At 36.0% G+C, this 20,403-nt stretch overlaps 1 protein-coding gene across 6 annotated transcripts in view; it reads left to right on the top strand.

Annotated features, from left to right (window-relative positions):
- LOC140670932 (uncharacterized) overlaps window positions 1-20,403 on the top strand; it is a 246,676-nt gene that overhangs the window by 195,974 nt on the left and 30,299 nt on the right. For all 6 annotated transcript variants that reach the window (XM_072901841.1, XM_072901839.1, XM_072901840.1 and 3 more), the window contains 4 exons: window positions 10,721-10,788; window positions 11,736-11,999; window positions 13,574-13,804; window positions 18,937-19,177. In XM_072901841.1, coding sequence (XP_072757942.1) covers window positions 10,721-10,788; window positions 11,736-11,999; window positions 13,574-13,804; window positions 18,937-19,177 — 804 coding nt within the window. The remainder of the gene's footprint in view (window positions 1-10,720; window positions 10,789-11,735; window positions 12,000-13,573; window positions 13,805-18,936; window positions 19,178-20,403) is intronic.

Genomic DNA, 20,403 nt, shown 5'->3' with positions numbered 1-20,403 from the left:
TGCATTAATTGACATACATGGCATAATTGTTTGTCTCGCTTTTCGAGTGAAATTTTTATTAAATTATAATCTAGGTAACACTTTGTGAGAAGGATAAATATGTACTTGCAATACTCGTTTAATTAGAAAGTATACTTTGAAAAAATATTGGCGAATGTCAAAATATATAGCTTTCCAGTAAAACGCGAGATAAACTGTGTAATGAGTAAGATTAGACAAAAAGCTCAGAGGCTGCGGATTTTATTACAAAGGGGTTGACATGTGCGCGAATAATAAAAAGACTCTTTTTAAAATACACGTCCCCGATTAATATCGAAATATCTCTCGCAGCTATTTGCCCGCTGCGGCAATATGACGTTTCATATTACATATCGATGTTTGAGATCCCATAGAAAATTTTGTATGGTAAATATCTGCCGCAGCCGGACGCAGAAAAAACACAGCAGACGAAGCAATTGGCGAGTCGCAAAAAAAATAGCGTTTCCATTCGTTAATGCCCGACATCGTTACACAAGCTCGCGCTTCTTTCGAGCGGAACTTTTTAGCAATTTGTGCGCGTGTAGGCATAAGGTCCATAATGAGTTGCGCCAGAATGGAAAGAGTAAAAGAGAGAGAGAGAGCGAGAGAGAGAGAGAGAGAGAAAATGGGAGAGGATATAATAAAACTCGTGGCGAAATTAGTCCTCGAACGGAGTGGCGGGCCGGTTAGGAAGCGGAAGCTTTTTAATTATGATCCCATCGGGAGCGCGCACAGCTCGACCTCGTTAATAGGTTCCTTTTTCTAGCTGCAAACTTTATAACGACTGGTAACAACTCGCCAAAGAAGAGAATCCGCGTTTTCGAATTTGCATAGGTACGTAAATGCGATACGCGGGATTATTTATGTAATGTTCGCACTCATGGGTGTGAGAGCGATTTTACTGCATAAAACACATTTTTCTGCCCGAGCGTTGAAAATGCAACCATTTGTCGTTGCTTTTTTTCTCATTATACGTGTTGTTTTTTTTTTTTTTTTTTTTTTTTATGAATCTTTTACCGTTACGTTTGTGTAAGTTTATTATTTAAGCCGTTTATTTTACAAGTATTTTCTGTTTTAAGGAGAAACTGCATCGATCAATTATACGTCAAAAATTAATAAATCTAATACAATTCAAGATTCATGAATCGTACAAAGCATTTTTAGCTTTTTAAAATTAATAATTAATTTATGATATTAAAGATTTGCTCTGTATAACATAATTTAATATCAAAATTATTAAATTGTTTTATATCGAACTACCTTTTTTTATAGCGACTGTACATAAAAATTTATGAAAATATAAACTTAATTGCATAGATGTAAAATCTTTAATTCATAAATTAATTATTAATTTTATATTTTAAAAGGTTCAGAGAAAGAGTGCTTTGCGCAAATTTATAAAAATTTATAAACCTCGAAATTATAATTAATAAATTTATTAACTTTTGGGAAAGCTGATCCACGCAGTTCCTCCTTAAGGATCTTGCTATAAATATATTACACATTAATTTGTATCTATATCTGTTGTATTTCAAAATTCGATTTATTTTTGTTTTCGCGAGAGGAGCTTGCTTTAGGATAACAAATTTCTCTCTCCATCACCATCTGTATCGCTCCCCATATCTCACCCCTTTCGCGGTCGTATGGGAACGTCGGATCGGGGGCCGTATTGCATATTTGCGTATACTCGCCAAAACAAAACTATGTGAATTATTTCGATTCCATGTACGCCGTACCTTTGTAACATGATAGGTTTTCGACGTTACGCCATGCTTGCGGCCGGTGTAACATCCTCGGATTTCCGGTCTCTTTCTCTTTTTCAGTCCCTTTCTATCTCGCAAACGTATGCCGTGCTCGCGCTTTTGTATTCTCTGCAAAGTGTCTCGAAGAACGGTCGAAAAATAAATATTTATTCCAATCATAAACTACAATATTACAATAAACTGATAAAAATATTTCTCGTAGATGTAGTAAGATAAATAATAAATGAGAAAATGGTATTTTTTTCAGAACTACATAATAATTCACCGATATTTTTTACAGTTTTGTTTATCAAAATGAAAAAGAAATAAAAACTGTGTATCTCTTTCGTTAAAGAAACGGACTGTGTCATTCAACATTACGTCATTTGCTTCTCTCTCTCTCTCTCTCTCTCTGCTTGAATTTCAACGGATCATTTTATAATTAACTTTCAATCCCCCGGGTGATATTTTCTACTTGCCATAAAATTAAATAGAAATAGAGGGACAAGAAGATATATTTTTGGTACTTGATCAAATGTTTAATCTATGCCTCGAAAATAGATAGAAGAATATACATATAGAGCTACATATATCTTTCATTACATGTCTACAAAAACTCAATGAATGATAAACAACAATGCAGAAATAATAACAAAGTTTCTATTTATAATAATTATTATTTTCAATACGATAATCAATTGGATGTCGATGTTTGTGGCTTAATATTTCTTAATCTTTAACAAACTAATCCTGGATATTTTTAAATGTAGTAAATCTATAATAAAGGTAAATATAAAGACAAGAAAAAATCGATCGAATCACAATAAATATACGTTACAAAACTCTACAATAGACAACAAAGTTTCTTCCGAGAACTGCTACACGTTCGCGTTGCGGCTCTTCGTCTGCGGAATATCAAGAGGAATTTCGTCAATCGATCGATGGCACTCGAAATCGCGGTAGTCGGTGCGCGAAAATACAGTCAACCGGCCGTAACATTGACTCGCGCCCGAATTATTTCGGTTTCGCATACGACGCGGCTTTGTAACGTAATAGGTTTTCGACGTTACAACCGCGCGTCCGCGGCTGAGATATCGGGTTTCCCAAATTGTGTCCGCACGACACAACTGTGATACTAAACCTCTCTCTCTCTCTCTCTCTCTCTTTCTCTCTCTCTCTCGCGCGCGCGCGCGCGCGCTCTATCTCTCCATCTCTCTGTTTTTCTATTTCTCTGTGTGTGGGTGTATGTTTTTTTTCTGGCCGCTCCATTTTATCCGAACTATGGGGTCCGGAGTCGCGCGTACACACACCGGAAACGCAACCGCCGCAAACGCGCGTAGCGACATTCGATTTCGAGTCCGACGCTCATGATTTAGTGAAATTCTTGCCGAACGAGGTCGCCGAGCATTTCGTAAACGACGACAGACTACGTGTCGTCTGGGTCTCGGTATTTTCAGATACTTTCCGTGTGGGAGAATTATAACTGTCGCGAATGCCTTTTTAACATGTACTTTATATGAAGCAATTTAATAGTTACTTAACCCTTATTCCGTACTGATGGGTCATTTTTGTCTGTGATTTTTTTAAACAACGTCAATTTCTCGAAAACAAATAATCATAAGATAATATATTTCAGCAAATTATTTTTCAAATTTATTATTTTAGTCTTTATTTAGAATGTTCGAAGAAGGTATATACATTTTTTCAGATTTTTAAAAACATTTTTACATATTAATAAACTTATCGAAAATACGCTGAACCACCTGTACAGTTGGAAGGTGCCAAAAATAACAATACGGAGTAACGGTTAATTTTATAAATTTAACAATATATTAATTAATAGTTTTTTCAACAATATATTTATTAATAGTTATTTAAATTACCTATATTACATAAATGATATTATAATAACCTAATAAGAGAAAAGAACAAAATGAATTAAAATATTATAAAAATTGCTATTTTAGTAAAATCGAGTTGTATTATGTTTAAAAATAAATATGTTCTGCTTTTTTTTTTTTTTTTTTTTTTTTTGCAAATTGACAAAATGAAATGAAGATGTGTCCGAATTTCGAGTCTTGTTTATATTATTTTCTATAGAGATCAGACGATATAAATTTACACTGACATTTGACACGAATAGAAGCACGTGTACCTGTTAACGGGTGTCAAGCTCTGGTTGACTTTTCCAAAAATATTCGTTTCTAAATTACCTACATTACAAGAGAATGAGAATGTCGGCCAGTGGAATCGACAAACCAGTCGTTCTTTATGTTCGGCGGGCTTTCATTTGTCCGGTGTGAAAAAACGAGTTTATACTATGCGGAAAATTTATGTTTTAGCGAAAAAACGCGAGGGCGCGCGAGAGTTATACGAATGCCGGATTTGTCCGGCAGCATTTTAATAAATGGCGGTCACACGCTCGCGCAAGAATGTATTGCTCACGTAATCGTTTCTACCTGTTTTAAAAAGTTATAGTTCCTTCCTGCATCAAAAAATTGCGACTCGCAGACGCGGAAACGTCGAGGTGTACAATTACATAATTTACAGCGGAAACAAGAAAGCGGGAAACTCCTTTTTTAATCCTGCCTGGCCGGACAGGAATAAAAATTCGCGTTTTAGCAAACACGCCAGATAATATATGGGACTGAAAACGCGAATTTTGTTTTGTCGCTAAGAGAGCTCTCTCTCTGTCTCTCTCTTTAGAGAGAGAGAGAACTCGACAACACATGCGCGTGATTTCAAACTCAGGTACATTTACACAAAAAGCCACACGCCCTATAACCCTCTTATAAACAAAAAAAATCCCGCATCATCATGATTACCGGATCTCTGGCACGTCCCTTTCATTGGATAAAAATTTTTTGCAAAGAATTACACACAATGCGCGCGAGATACAGTCGCTCACGATTTTCATTACCTTCGCGTAGCGCACTTAATTTTAACTGAGTTAGCGACATGCATATTTAAACGTTTCCTGTAATGCTGCTGGCTGCAAAGTAATGTTTTATCAGCTGGGTTGCGTTATGTTGAATCAGAATATTACAATTCTCGAATTTTATCAGTCAGGTTACGCTGTTTAAACAGCGATAAAATTTTGAAATTCATGTATACATTTTCGTCCTACGTATCGCGTAAACTCTTGAAACGATCGCGGACATTATAATAAAATACCGGAATAAATTCTGTTTTTTTTTCTCTCCGGAAATAAGTGCGCCAATTTTGAAAAGCGGTTTTCCGCCGTACATCCGTGTCGAGAGTATCCTTCATTGTGCGCCTTTGATCGACGTGATCCACATTCTGTCTCAGAACTCCTCGTAGATGCCAAAACTTTTTCGTCGTAATGTCGTAAGCTCTCGTGAAAAAGTTTCCGCTTTTCTCGGCAGGAAACGGCGCGACGAAGTCGTAGACGTGCAAGTCGTAGATTCGCGATTTTGTTACTTCATTATTTCTTCGCGCAAGTTTGTGCTTCAATCGTAACGAGAAAAGTCAAGCTTAATGCTGCCCCATAAAATTTGGCCCATTGTCTTACGATAAACGCGCGATCTTTATTCTTATTCTTTTACGATATATAATATTATTTACTAGACAGAAATTATGTATTTTATAATATAATGAATGAAATACAAAAAGATGGAATTATATATACGTGTTTTTATCATTAATAATTTTCGAGGGACAAATTTTTTGATTATTACACACACAATATATAATATTTTATAATTATTTAAGAAAAATATTCTGAGGATATGTTACTCGAAAGTTTTCTCTGCTAGCGTGTATATTTATTTTTGCAAAGTTGCGTTATTTCACGTTATCAGCTTAGATAGCCCGACACGGACGATCCGCCTGAAGCTGCGTTCTCGCTTAAAATTTAATTCAAGCTCAAAGCCTTGGCTTTATGTCAGTTCGGCGGTCGTGATTGGTTGGTACCTAAGTTTAAGCTCATAGGCTTTGGTTCAACCCTGAACAGAGTGTGCGCGCGTGTACCTATGTGTGTTTCGTGTATGCAAGTATAGGCATTTAAGTGGTGTGTACTAAACCAGGTCACCTCGTCGATGTTCGTAATCCGCCTTCCACAATAAATTTGCGTACACCATGCGCGCGTGATTGTTCAAAACAATGTTGTTTTCGCGTGTGAACGTGCTCGTTGGATCTGACAGAAATACGACTATTCGCGAAAGATTTGTTGAAGCGCAGGATCGCGCGTTACCTTCATCACCCTAATGCCTGCCGATGTTAAATTGCATGTGCCAGGGTTTCTTTGTGTAGTTTTTTAGTCGCTGAAAAAGATATTAATTTCAACCTAACACAAATTGAGCATTTGAAAAAATAGGCATAATACGATTGTAATTTAACAAATTATATCTCCAAAATTGAATTTTCAGAGAGGAAGGGATTTGTAAGTTAATTGTATACATAAGGTAAATAAATGTATGAGCAAATTATGTTTACAATAAACAGATTTAATCATGTTCATCGAACCATCGCGGTGTCATGCAGGTGCAATAGCATGCAACGATGGGAATTGCTAGGGCAAGGATGAGAGATATTATATTGTATAATAGCTAGATAATGTATTGCGTGAAAATTATACGGTACCCGGTTAATGCCAGTGTAACCCATTTAAAAGATCTCATTGCAGATATCGCGAGGCGATAATGTATGAACAGATTGCTTTTGTTTCTCGAGCTCGATGTTCATTTTCGCCGCTGTGTGTAGTGTTTTAGTATCAAGAATCTCCTTGATGTTTATGTACTATGTATACACAAATCCAGTCGTTCCACTCTCCTATTGTCCACGTATTACTAACTTTATCCCGTTTTAAAATACTAGAATATAATCTATCGAACAAATGTGGGGCGCGCAAAAATAAATATGATTTTGATAAAATCGTGAAATCATTTCTAATTTCACGAGTCGTGTATTTGCGGGTTAAAAACAATATAATAAAGAAGAAGAATATAAAAAGGTACGGAATAATTTACATTTAGTTCACATTTACATAACTTATAAAACAAACGGGAGAGATCGACGCGAGTGGAAGCTAATTTAGTGGCATTTAATTTCATGAAATATATTAACCATCTAATTTTCAAAATCGTGCATTGATTTTATCCCGTTCGCAAATAAATTCTCACGTGCTCCCAGGGTTCGTTTGTGGTTTGGTTTTCCGCTTCTGCGGGCAATTTGCGTATAATGATGGTAACACCGTGGTCAAAAAGTTGGCCGCATACTCGACGGGGAAAGGAGGAGGGGAAGGGAGAGAGAGAGAGAGAGCGAGCGTCGCGACCAAACGATAATTTATGAAAACGTCACTTTCGACCGCATGGTCCACTCGCGTCGCGACGCTCTCTCATGGGCGTCGTTAGCGGAGTACCGTATGTGCCATGTATTTACGCACTAGAGAAATCAATAAACCATGTCCTGGGAAACGGGTTTAGGCGAGCGAGACGGTGTCAGACGCCGTTCGTGGCAGACAGAGAGGGCGCGGAAGGGTAAAACTGCGGGTTAACTCGTGCCCTTCGCACGCTATCCAGCTATTAGACAATGCAAACAGTATCATTGCCCTGTGATCGGTAATTTGGATCTCGATACCTCGTTCCTTTGATGAAACGCCTCGCTGTATCTTTATCGCGTTCTTTTTTGCGTAATTATAATTTATTATATATAGGATACTTCGTTCCTTTTTCTTTGTGCGTTTTTTTTTTTTTTTTTTTTTTTTTTTTTTTATCAAATCACATTTGTCATTCTATTGTCCAGAGTGTCTCCTTTTCATTCGAAAAAAAAGTGCATTCGAAAAGTATTACGCGTTTTTTGTTTTTCGCAACTTTACACCGAGTTTTCATCTTGATAAAATAACGAAATAAAAAAATTATAGTTATTATCCTGTGATATTAGTGGTTCGCAATAATCTGATATAAGCGAAACCAAATAGAACGTGGATTATACTGCATGGATATATTTATACAACATGCCAACGTGTGAAAACAGAAGATTACGAATTTGCATTCTGAATGAAATGTTCGTCACCAGATGCAAGGTGTAACGATCGGATTAAAATACAAACGAAACACGATTCGACAAGCGGATTATGGAAAGATGTAGAAACGTTAAAATATACAAAAAAATCCACGTTTAAAAATTAATATGTATACCACAATATGTATATTATTTCGTTTCACAATACGCGACGCATGATAATGGTAGAATTAAATGAATTAGCTTTGACCGAAATTCTTTGCGAATCATGTGATTCGCGCGATTATACATATATATGCATTTGATCGACAACATTTGAATTTCGTTGTTTTATACTCCACGAAAATAGTTCTCGTTAATAATTTCTGGTCATTAATAATAATCAGTCCCTATAATTGAAAAGATCATGATAGATTTATACACACATATCTTTAGAGATAGATTTCGTCAAGCGACGCAGGAATGACGGGAAATCATTTCGTCTGGTCTCGTCTCGCGTTATTAGTGCAAAGTTCATCGGGCGATGAAGCATCAGAATTGTTGAGGGTCGACGAAGGGTGACTTTAACAGCGGCTGTCTCGTTAAAATGCGAATACTCGACTTAACGTAAAACCATTCGGTAAAGTAAATATGCGTCCGGCAAAAAACGAGTTGCATGACTGATTGAGCGGAGGAATCGAGAACGTTTATGATGAACAAACAAACATATATGATACACAAATCTCATCATTAACACGTGACTTGTATGTAGATTCAAGAAAGTTATTTGTTACAGATTTTTAATCTTTAACTTTGTACATCTTGATAATTTGATATTAAATTAAAAATATAACTTTTTTAAGCATGAGCACCAAAAACTACGAACGTTTAAAAATTGAGCAAGTCATCGTAGTTACGTATATATCAACGATGACAAAGAGAGATCGCTGCTGTAAAAATAACTCATCAAAGAGAGAAACTCACGCGTAGATGGAACAACGCGTTTGAGCGCGTTTGAATATTTGGAAAGAAAGCAACGTAGGATATATTATATTATACGTTCTTTTAAAACGGACAAGACGGAAAAGAAATTTTATAATTACGAAAAACACGAAGGTCGATCATCACATCGCGTAAGAAAAGTTCATGAAAGTTGTTGAAAGAAAAAAAAGTTCTCTTTTATAGAGAAATTATAAAAAAGTAACGATTCGGACAGGAGGAGCTCTATCACAAAAAAATGTTTTGTTTAATTTTGAATCTCTTGCATGTTTTTTTTTTTTTAAACTTTTGTCATATATCTATCGTGAGCTATATTGTAAAATACAATCGCGGGAGAGCGAATGTTCGGTCCAAATCATTTCGGAAAACGCGAGCCCGCGGTGAGTTCACGTGCAAACAAACTTCGTAACTTTCGTGAATTGCATATCACGAGTTTGCGATTAAGCATTTACGTATTTCCGCTACGATGGAGATCGCGTCGACAACTTAAAACCTGTTAAGTTACCCCGCGGATCCGGCGGATTTAGTTCGAAATCGATTTTTCTTTAATAATGAATTACCGTCGCGAAACTAGATCTTCACCGAAGATTGATGACACTCGGGTCGAGGTGAGATGCTGGGAGATGCGTTGCGTGCATCTGTAGATGAGCGAAAAGACAAACACTGTGCAATGATGACGTCAGTAGGACGGATAAAAGAAAGAGAGAGAGAGAGAGAGAGAGAGAGGGAGGGCGGAAGAGAGAGAGAGAGAGAGGAAGGAAGGAAGGAAGGAAGGAAGGGAGTAAGAGATGGAGGAGTCCAACGAGTAGTATCGCGTAGCTACTTAAAACTTTCGGAGCTTGTCTTGTGTCCTTACTAGTTGGCACCTTGCTTACTTAGCTCAGGTCTGCAACTTACCTTCTCCCGCAGCTTCTCCGCTATTTCCCGCCTTCAGCCCGCTATCCACCCCTCTTTCCTCCCCACTCGATGGCTTAAGTCGAAGTTTACCTTTGTTCCCGGCTGTCAGTCCGATATAGTTTCCGGCTACTATCGCCTCTCCGTCGGTTGCATCTGCTGCTATGTACACCGCGAAAGCTCTCGGGTTGGAACGATATTAATCCGCTTTAGCGGTGCATTTGGAAAAGGACGACAATCGGCGAAATTCGTCGAGATTCGTTGGCGATGGCGAACCTAACGCGACGGCGAAATTCGCGGATGTTGTCGTCGCGCGAACAGAAATTACTTCGGTATTTGGTTTGTAAATTTATGCGATATTCAAATAGACACGACCCGCGAGATGGTTTATATCTTTTTCCAGAGTGGAAATCAACGTAAATGGAGTTCGCGGTGAGAAACGACAGCGGGGCGAACAACCCTTGTGTGTTTGCAATCTGTGTTTGAAACAAATCGTTCCAAGTTATTACGTTGAATAAAATATGCTCTTTTATAATTTTATGAAATGGATTCTTTTTACAGTAAGTCAAATACAGTCATAAAATGTAAACATAAAAATATTATTTGCGTGCATCTGATCGACGATTCACGTCGATCTTTTTATCACGACGATAATTTTCTTTTGATTAAACTCTTTATATTTATATAAGTATAAATATGAAAACTATTTGAAAAAATATCTTTTGTAGTTTATTTATTCATATATTTTGCATGTTATCATATTAGAAAGTTAAAATTTTCCTAAAAGACGCTACCAATAGATAGATTTATTTATTATAAGAAAATATAAAGTTGCAAATATATATATATATATATATATATATATATATATATGTGTGTGTAATGATATATCGCAGATTTTATTGTCTCTTTTGATACGTGAATAAATAAAGTTTTTTTTTGAGGACAAAATATTTTGGATGAACGATAAAAGGTTTGCGTAAAAGTAAAATAAAAAAATTATGCACACATATGACGATCTACAAATTTTTAAACAATAAAAACTGTGTACGCGTTGAGAGTAACATATAACATTCATAATTGTTTTTTCCGGTTTTCTGTTTCAGGAAGTATAGATGTTACCGGTGTATTGTGATGCATGCACAACATGCCAACGTGTTGCAATATAAAGAATGTAAGTTACATTTTGAAATTTGTATGTTTATATTATTAAGATATATTTTCAAATCTAGAGTCTTATAAACATTTATTCATTAAAAGAACATTCTGTAAAATATCATCTTACATTATTTTATCAGCATTTACGTTCTGTAAAATATCATCTTACATTATTTTATCAGCTTTATTTTTTTTATCTTATCTCTGTTCTTGCTTAATTACATTTCTAATCGTTCTTAAGAAAAATTTAATTTTTTAGAATAAGAATTTCTCATTCTTATCTTTTGATTTTGTTTTCTTCTCTCCATCATTATCTTTCTATCTCGTCTCAATAGTTTTATTCTCTTACATTCAAGGTTTTTTTTTTGGAAACACACGAAAAACCTGAAATTCTCAGGGATTTTTTGTTTGTACAAAATTAGGGAATTTTCTGGAATTTTATTGGACTTTGGAGCATTTTTTAAAAAATTCTCTTTGACAATTTTACTCTCGTAAATAGTCAACAAGTAAATTTATTTAAAATAAATTATAAATATATATCTATTTTTGTTTATCTATTCAATGTCTTAATAAAATATTCAGTACATATTCTTTGCAATTTTTAATGATGAAAACATGAAAATTTTATGTAAGTGAAAAATTCTTAATTTTAAAAGTTATTAAGTTTTTTCAGTATATTTACCAATCTAATACTTAAACTTAAAAGGCTCTGTACCTTTCCTTCGTATGAGCGAAAAACATTAGAAAATACATGCGATAAAAATTTATTTTCGAGAAAAAATTGTATAAAAAAAATCTTTAAAATATTCTCTTTAGAATTTTGAACAAAAATAGCTGAAAAATCAAGAAATTTTCAAGGAATTTTTTACAAGATTAAGTAAATACCCTGAATACCTAAAGTGTTTACACTTTAACAAACATGTCTTATCGCTCTCATCATCACATTTCGCTGTTTTTTATTAGCTTTTTGTACGAGCGACTCACCGGAACCGAGTCTGCCGGCCCAATGCGGCACGTTGACCAGCGACGCCATTCTGGTATCTCTATTTCGCTCCAATGCAGCGCCCCTGCCCTGTCCCATTAAGGGTCCCTTGGAGTTCACGTACAGCCACGGTGATGAGGGCGAGTGCAACTGGCCGCTGTCACAGGTGGAAGCGTGCACGCAGGAGTCGCGTTTGCTTATGCGCTATCAAGCGTGCCCCAACGTTCATTCGTCTGAAAGCGTGGGTCAGTATTCTCCCTGCGTGTTATAATTACCGTGCTGACATGTGACAAACTCATTTTACACGAACGGGTTAAATATCAGCGATATCGTCCGCTCGAACGCGGATCATCCGAGCTTCCGAAAACGCTCTTCTTCGAAAAATATCTAAATTTATGACTCAAATATATTTAGATAATTGGCAAAAAATATAATTGATACGAATAATGTTATAAAAATTGATTATTACTAATTTGTGTACAATTCTCTTTAAATGTTTCTTTTCTTTATTAGATTTTGCAATGCAACATACAATATATCTCGTACAATAAATAGGTACCGTACAATAAACACTATGTGTAAAATGATATTGTTATACCAACATGCATTGTATAATATCCATTTACTCGACAATTGTGCTTACACTTGTTTACATACGCTTACAATTTGTCAAATGAATACCCAAACAATTATGAATTATGCAACGTGGCAGTCCAATCACTGCCTAGTGACATTTTGTTATTGGCCCATAATTAATTCGTTGCAATCTACGATTATAAAGCGCTCGCCGGGTATCTCGATATATCGATGCAAATTTGCAGAGTGTATGTGTGTATTGTGGATGTAAAGTTTCAATTCGTAACTTTATTGTCGTCAAATTTTCTCTCATTTCCCATGCTCTCCCGCGATTTGAATATTTAAATTAGTTTAAATTTTTTATATTGACTTTCCATTACAAGATGAATTTATCGAGAGGAGTAACGCGATATAAAAAAAAAACACTTCCTAAAAAGATACGTGGTCCCGGTTGTCGCGAGCGAGAAATATCGGGAGGTTAAATTCCGGTTATCGGAAATGAAAATCAACATATGATGGAATCCACCCCGCGATATAAGTGTCCCGCCATAAGCGCCGGCTCATCATTGTCGTTAAAACAGCGACGCGGCGCCGCAGTTTCGGTATGTAAAAAGGAATTATGACGTTGCGCCGCTTCCGCGGTGACGTTAACATCCGGCTTGACATTAATTAACACGACGCGCAAGGCCTGTAACGGTCAATAAAGCTCGCGGCTGCGGAATGAATGATTAATGGCCTTGTCAATTACCATTTGTTGCTGGGCTTGTCCAAACGATTTTGTGCAATTATCATCGGCCCGCGCCCTGATCGTCCATCTCGATACGCGGGTGCGAATAAATGAATACACGGGGCGCATCCATGCACTCGGCTCCCACGCGACGTACGCCGACGATATAATGCGTTTTCATGGACATTCATATATCGTTTACCCTCGTTTATAACTTCTGCAGATATAGCTTTAGCCCGGGACGAAATGGTAGTAAACCTCTATTTACCATTTGATTACTAATAGGCTCGTATAGACGGAAATTTCATTCGCCTCGAACGATGTACTCTATCGTAGCTCTGTGTAACCGTCAGCTGATACTTTAACGTATTACAATTTACCTTTCCCATTCCGTAAGCCCGTATGTTCCGCGCATCTCAACAGCGATCGTGTGTGTTTTGATGGAATAAAAACAGAAAAACAATGGTTATTATTGGATACATGCCAATTTGCAGTTGTGACGGTTTGTTTTTCCAGATGTAGAATTGGAGTGTATGGCTCATTGGAGGGAGGGCAGCACAAATTACATGGTCGCACGTTTGAACAGCAATCGTAACGATCGTAAAAAAAGCGACGAGGAGAGCTACAGATGCTTTATTTACACAAATCCATCCAACAACACGTGGAATCTCGCGCAGAGCTCGGACGCCGCTTGCAATGGATTGATCAGCGTCAGCGAGGCTGCCAAGACATTGAAGATGACGCAAAGTAAGTCATCAACTCCTCTCTTCCTTACGGCTTTTTTTTTTTAAAAAGCTGCTATAAAATTGTTTAAAGAAATAGATATTTTGCAATTTACTAAAATCATACATATTATTTTAATAACAAGATGTATAGGGGAAAGTGGGCATGAAAAAGCTATGTTTTGAAAGAGACACTTTCATTTTTTTTTTCAAAGTTTCTGAACGCATTTCAAAGATGTTTTAGTTTTTATATAGCAACACTAAATGGTTCTCATCCACAGAAATTTGAAATTTCTTCGTAAACAAATGGTGCATAATATTCTCTTGTAAAATCAAGTAACTTCATAAAAATTATATTATGGTTTTATGCATTTATTCAGCCTTCTAATGATGTAAATATTTCGTAGGCAATGCTTTCGTTTTATAGTGTCTGGTGAGGTTTAAATTTCTAAGAAGAAATATTTTGAAAGAGCCGGGTGATAGTGTAAAGAAAGAGCTGGAAGAACGTTAAGAGAATGGCAACTAAAAAATCTATAAAACTTCTTAATAGAAAATCTAAAACGGATGATGTTAGTATAGTGAAAGTAGTTTGAATATCTCATTACATGATGATTCAACTTCTTCAGACTCAGATGATAAAATATTGTCACAAATAAAGAAAAGATGCTCAAGAAAAGCAGATAATACAAAAAAAAAAGAAAATGACGATTGTATAGTGTGCATAAAAGCTATAGAAAGAGTAAGCAAGAATGGTACCAGTGTGAATTTTGTTCTGGATGGGCACATGAGTCATGTGGAATTAAAAGAGTATCTAATATTTTTGCCAAAATTGCTTCTAAGATATTTTTTAAAATAATTTCTTTTACAGTTATAAATTTCAAAATTCCTTAAAAAGTCTGGTTTATGTTTAAGTAAAAGTTACTTAGGTTTAAGTAAAATTTATATAAAAAATTTGCATTCATTTTACTCTCGTTATGTTTATAAATATTGTTTGATAATTTTAATTTTGATAATTTTTATTGTTAAAGTTGTTTGATAATTTTTTTAAGCTACAACTCTTTGTCCTTTATTTCTGAAAAAGATAACATATTTTACGCATTTATTATAATCAAAGTTCTAATTACAAGGACTCGACTCTTTCAATGCCATCATGTTATAAAAGAGCTAATTTAAAACTTTTTTTTTTAATTAAGAAATGACTACTAAATAGGTGAGTCTTGTACTTTTGTTTATTGTTTTCTTAATAATTTTCTTGGTCTTTATATGGTCTGAAACTGGCTCTTTCATATACCCACCTTCCCCTACACAATATATTCGCGTAAAAATAGCGCTTTGGAGAATTCTTAACACTCAATGTTTCATTCTCCCGCTAATGTATCGGAATATCGCGATAGGAAAAATCGAATGAACGACGGAAATGTTGCGAGAAGGGACCGTTAATCGATAGCGAGAGGTGGCGGATCGGCGCGTATAACTCGAAGCTGCCGTACATGTCGAGAGGTCGGCTTTCTGAGAACGAGAGCACGTAAACTATGAGAGTGCCTGCGGACACCAGATCGGATTCTTGTCCGGCATACTATCATAACCCCCCTGGCCGGTGGTCAACGCCAGGTACTTGGGGTATTCCACGGTATCACATAGCTACACATAGCCTTGCCAGATTGGGATGATCTTGTAGCAGGATTCATGGTTAACCAAATTGAGGGCAACAGACGGGCACGCCGGTTTGATCCCACCAGTCAAACGACGAATACGCATCGAAAGGATCGATATGACCGAGTCACATCCATTTTGAGAAAGGGGGGGGGGGAGCGGGTTCCCCTTGTGGAACCATAATCGAATAATCGTTTGTTTAACCCTCAGCTTTCTAAATCTGTCTTAAGCTTTTAATTTTCGCTCATTTCTTTCTGAAGTAAATCTCGAATTCTATGATTATTTCATTGTATTAATATATGATTTGTTATTCTCATTTATCACAGACGCTTTATCATAGGTCGATGAATCCATGTTATCGGGGACTTACAAAGCTTATATATTTCGAAATATCGCGGCTGTGTTACTCGAGCAAATACAGCTCGAGCGTTAAGTAGCTTAAAAATTTTTCAGCGACGCCCTTGGCACGGCATCGCGAATGTTTCGTTAACCCCCTACCCCGATTCCTCGTTTCCATTTAAACTTTCCAGGAGGCAGATTAACCCCGGGATCTCGAACTACGTCGAGTTTGCCGCACCAAAGTGCCCGCCCATGGATGAAGAGAACGTTACTCGCGTTCCAACCAACGCACAATAAATTCTATCTAGTCGATATATAAATATTCTCGTATCCTTATTCTTTGTATTGTATTTTTGTACACTTGTATAATCGGTTCTTAAAAATTCTGTGTAAACGTGACACGTGATACAGACCGCAACTTTGAACAAGATATTATTTAATGATAATTCATCAAAATACTTTTTAATCTCTTCCGCTGAGAGGAAATTACTAAAGACCGTTAGTTTTAAATTACAGCTTGTACTTACGTTGCTTTAAAAATCTGCCATGCATTAAGAGACCATCTCGAGAAATATTGTATAGAATAAGAAGCAGGGAGCCAGAACAAATTTGCATAGTAGCGAAAGAAATACAGCTATGCGAAAAACCGAGAATATTATTGCACAGTAAATGCATATACATGACTACAAAATAGCAAATATATATAATTGTAAAATAAATACTAAATCTTTTTGAAACGTTCCTATATATTTCCTATATATGGCGTTAAATTTTACATCATTTTCCAAGAAATTTCTTAATTAAAGATAAATGTTTTTAAAATGTTTTTATTTTTATTCTTGTATAATAAAATACAATTAAAAATTGGGCTTGATATGAACGATCATATGTAATCAAATCAACGTCGAGAGAGTCGCACAAAATATTTTCTTCTTCTTCTTCTTTTTTTATATATATATATATAACGATTTACAGTAGCAATTATTTTGATCGTTGCTGTAACAACATTTTCTCTACGAAATATTATTTTCGCTATTTCCACTCGAGATTGAGGTTGCAGTTTTCAAATAACCGCCGTCGACATACTGTGGAATTACAATCTTTTCGAGGTAACGTAACGGCATTACATACGGTCTGACTAAGGAAAAATATAAGGGGATGGGTGTAATTTACTTTGAACAAAGCATACATTTCCTCTTCTATTTCGCCGCAAGCGTGACTCATTTTAATACGCATTTTGTTCCATGCTACGTGCTCATACATTGCAAAATTTTAGTAAAGTATTAAAAAAGATCTTTCTCTTTGCAATTCAAAACTATTGGCGCTATTTTTGATAATTCGTGTCTATATATAAATAAAGATCGACGATAAAATTTTACAATGATTTCACTCTCTTCTGCGTTTTGTGCAAAAATGCAAAAAGTATAAATTTGCAAAAATTATCCTACTATCATTGACGAATAATTATATATTTAACACAAATGATTATAAGTATGAAAATTCCTTTCTCTGGCCGGACAAAAATTTTAATAGAATACAAATCAACGCAGTTTCTCTACACATATATATCACGAGAAAATTACACATAAAATAATTACATTACGAGAAGCGACTGAGGGGGGGGGGGGGAGGGTCGCACAATGAAACAATTAAAATCCGGCCGTTTCTTTATCGCCATCGTTATGCCATTCTCTTATCATTAACGACGACGTACACGATAAGTAGCAATTTCGGGCAACCATAGTGTTACAACGCACGCACACACTCGATTGAATTATCGATTAGCTTTTAGTTGCACGCAGGCTGAATGCGGCCGTATGCAGCGTGCACGCAGCATACTTTGTCGCTCGTGCATTTTTAACGGTCCATTAATTCGCGGTGCACGGTGATTGATAGCCATGAGCAGCCGACCATTGACATCAGGATAACTGTTCACTGACGACATGACCGACGCGCATTTATAACAAATTATTATTTACTTCAATCCGACATATATATGTATACCAAACTTTTCGATGCAACATCTTTTGCATTCCATCCAATTTCCGTGATATACATTTTTCAACGTAATCGATGTAATTTTTTCCGATTTTTACTTTACATGTAAACGATGTAATTTTAATACTAGAATCGATAATGTCGAGAACAGTGCTGGATTATTATCGTATGTAACAATGCAGTGCATTATGTGCGTTTTAATGCATAACTTGCGTGTCTGTATATGTGCGTGTGTTAATGAAGCTAATGAGTCGGTTAATATACATCACATTTACGTATGATGTATGTTATTCGCATGTAATTATTACGCTAGTTACTAATACAATACCATTGAAAGCGTATTGTAATTAGCGCAGAATTTGAGATGAAGTCAAATGCCGTTCGACGTTTTATTTTCTCCGACAGAAATTCTTTGACGGAACGTACAAGAACCTGATAATGCACCAGGAAACAGCTAGCATAAACGGGAAACGAAGTTTACTACAACGTTAGAAGGAAGAGAGGTCAAAGTTTACTTATGCTGGATTATCTGCTCGAGGGCCCCGTGAACTTAAAGAGTCGGGAACGAGCTTACAGTTATATTATGCATTTCGAGTTTGAAATAACTGCGTTAGGAGTTACACAGCGCTCTAAGAATAAAGCCGTGGCTATTTCTTGACACGTAATTACATTCGAATTTAACAGTCGTCCGAATTTGCAACGTGAAGAGATGAAAATTACAGGAATTAAACTGTTGGCGTTGCGGCGATAATCAACTTTGCAATTTTGTTTTGTCGTGTTTCAGTGGCGCTTTGAAAATGCCAAAATATTTTCAATAATTGCGAACACCAATGAGAGAGAAAAATTCCTAGAATTCTGCTTAAATATTACATCACGCTCGTCCAATTCTCCTCTGTCTCTGCTGTTAAAACCGTAATTGTTTTTGCGCTTTCAAATTTTAATCTGTGTAATTGATGAAATGAGGACGGATATTTAAAAGTACATTTCAACGCGAATATCTGAAATATTCATAGTTTGCAAATATTGCAATTTCGATTCGGGTGCTTTAACCGAGAGAAGTATCGCGAAATGTGAAATTTTTGTCGTAGAAAGAGAGAGAGAGATGGAAAACCTCTCCGACGACAATCAGAGATCTACTGTCAACATGACGATCTTTTCGTGTTACAGAAAAGCCAGTACACCGTTGTACGTATCCATCCTGGGTGGTGGCCGGTAAATCGTGGGTGGCTTTGGATCGAATGGCGTCCCGGCTTTTGGCATCGCCTTACAACCTCACGATCCTCGACCGAAACGAGACCCGTCTTGTTTGCCATTCAGCTGTCCCTATTGATGATCATCGTCATCATTATTCCACGCCAATCGATAGGGAGAATCAAAGACAGTTCATCGCGAAGGCGACACGAGATTGGTAAGTCTATCCATATTACCTTTATATACAAGGGGAGCCTAGAATAATACGAGATAAAATATTTCAATATGTTACCAGAGAGATAAAAATTGCGAAAAATATCTTCAGTAAACTTTATTCTTTCTTTTCTCTCTTTCTGCGAATTTAAAAAAATATTATTTAAGTATTTATATCATTCGAAAAGAGAAAGAGAACCACATTTGCTATCAGAAATAATTTTGCGGTTTGTGATAACAAACATCATTTTCAAAACAAGTAATATAACAATGTGCACCGAAAAAAATAATATTCTCAACTTAAAAATATATTTTATTTATTTTTATATCTTTTTCTAAAATAAACACCCTCCATTTTAAAGAGTAAAATAGTTTCATATATTCTTAGCATGTATAAATATATGTATATGGAATATTACCGTTATATTATTTAATATTTAAAATTATTAATCCCAATGGTAATAAAAAATAATTTTACAAATAAACATTTACTATTTATTAAAATTTTAACAAAATAAATATACAATTTCTACTTAATCTATAAATAAGGTATTTCAAAAAATATCACGTGTAAAAGAGAAAATATCCTTATTTATTAAGAATATCTAATATACGTTTCGAGAATAGAATTTTTTCGGTGTGAGCTTTCGCAAAATCACGTACATGTAAATAAATGTGAACATCGAGAACCTCTCTACTTTGGTCTGTCCGGCATTCCACCTTTCCTCGGTATATATACTGGAATGTCAATATAGGTCCATATAGGTGCAGGTACTCTCATTAAAGCATTCGTGCGGGCGAGTTCGCGCGACGTGACGTATCGCTTTTAATCGTTCGTGTACATGTACGAGAGGCCCGGATTATTCGCGCCCCACTGCCGTCGAGAATACGATTTCATCGTTAAAAGCTGGGATAAAAGTGCTTATTGGAACGTGTGTTTGCCGGACATGTTCGCGGGAACAGCGTTAAAGTGTTTACTACTCGTCGTGGCGAACACGGAAGAATCGGCCCAGAAAACGCGCCAAGGCCGATTTGGTTTTTTTCTCTCTCTCTCTCTCTCTCTCTCTTTCTCTTTTTCTCTTCCCGTCCATTCCGCAAAGCTGTGAAGCGTGTCCAAACATCCGTTGTTTGCCGAGCGAAGATAAATTTCTTACTTCGTTTCCATTGTGAGGTGCTACGAGGACGGTTTAAAAAGGAAATTTCCTTGATTACGACGGACGGAGAGAGGTT

Source organism: Anoplolepis gracilipes, chromosome 11 (assembly GCF_047496725.1).
Source record: "Anoplolepis gracilipes chromosome 11, ASM4749672v1, whole genome shotgun sequence".
NCBI lineage: Eukaryota > Metazoa > Arthropoda > Insecta > Hymenoptera > Formicidae > Anoplolepis > Anoplolepis gracilipes.
The sequence above is the reverse complement of the archived record's forward strand: the minus strand, read 5'-3'. Positions and strand labels throughout refer to the sequence as shown.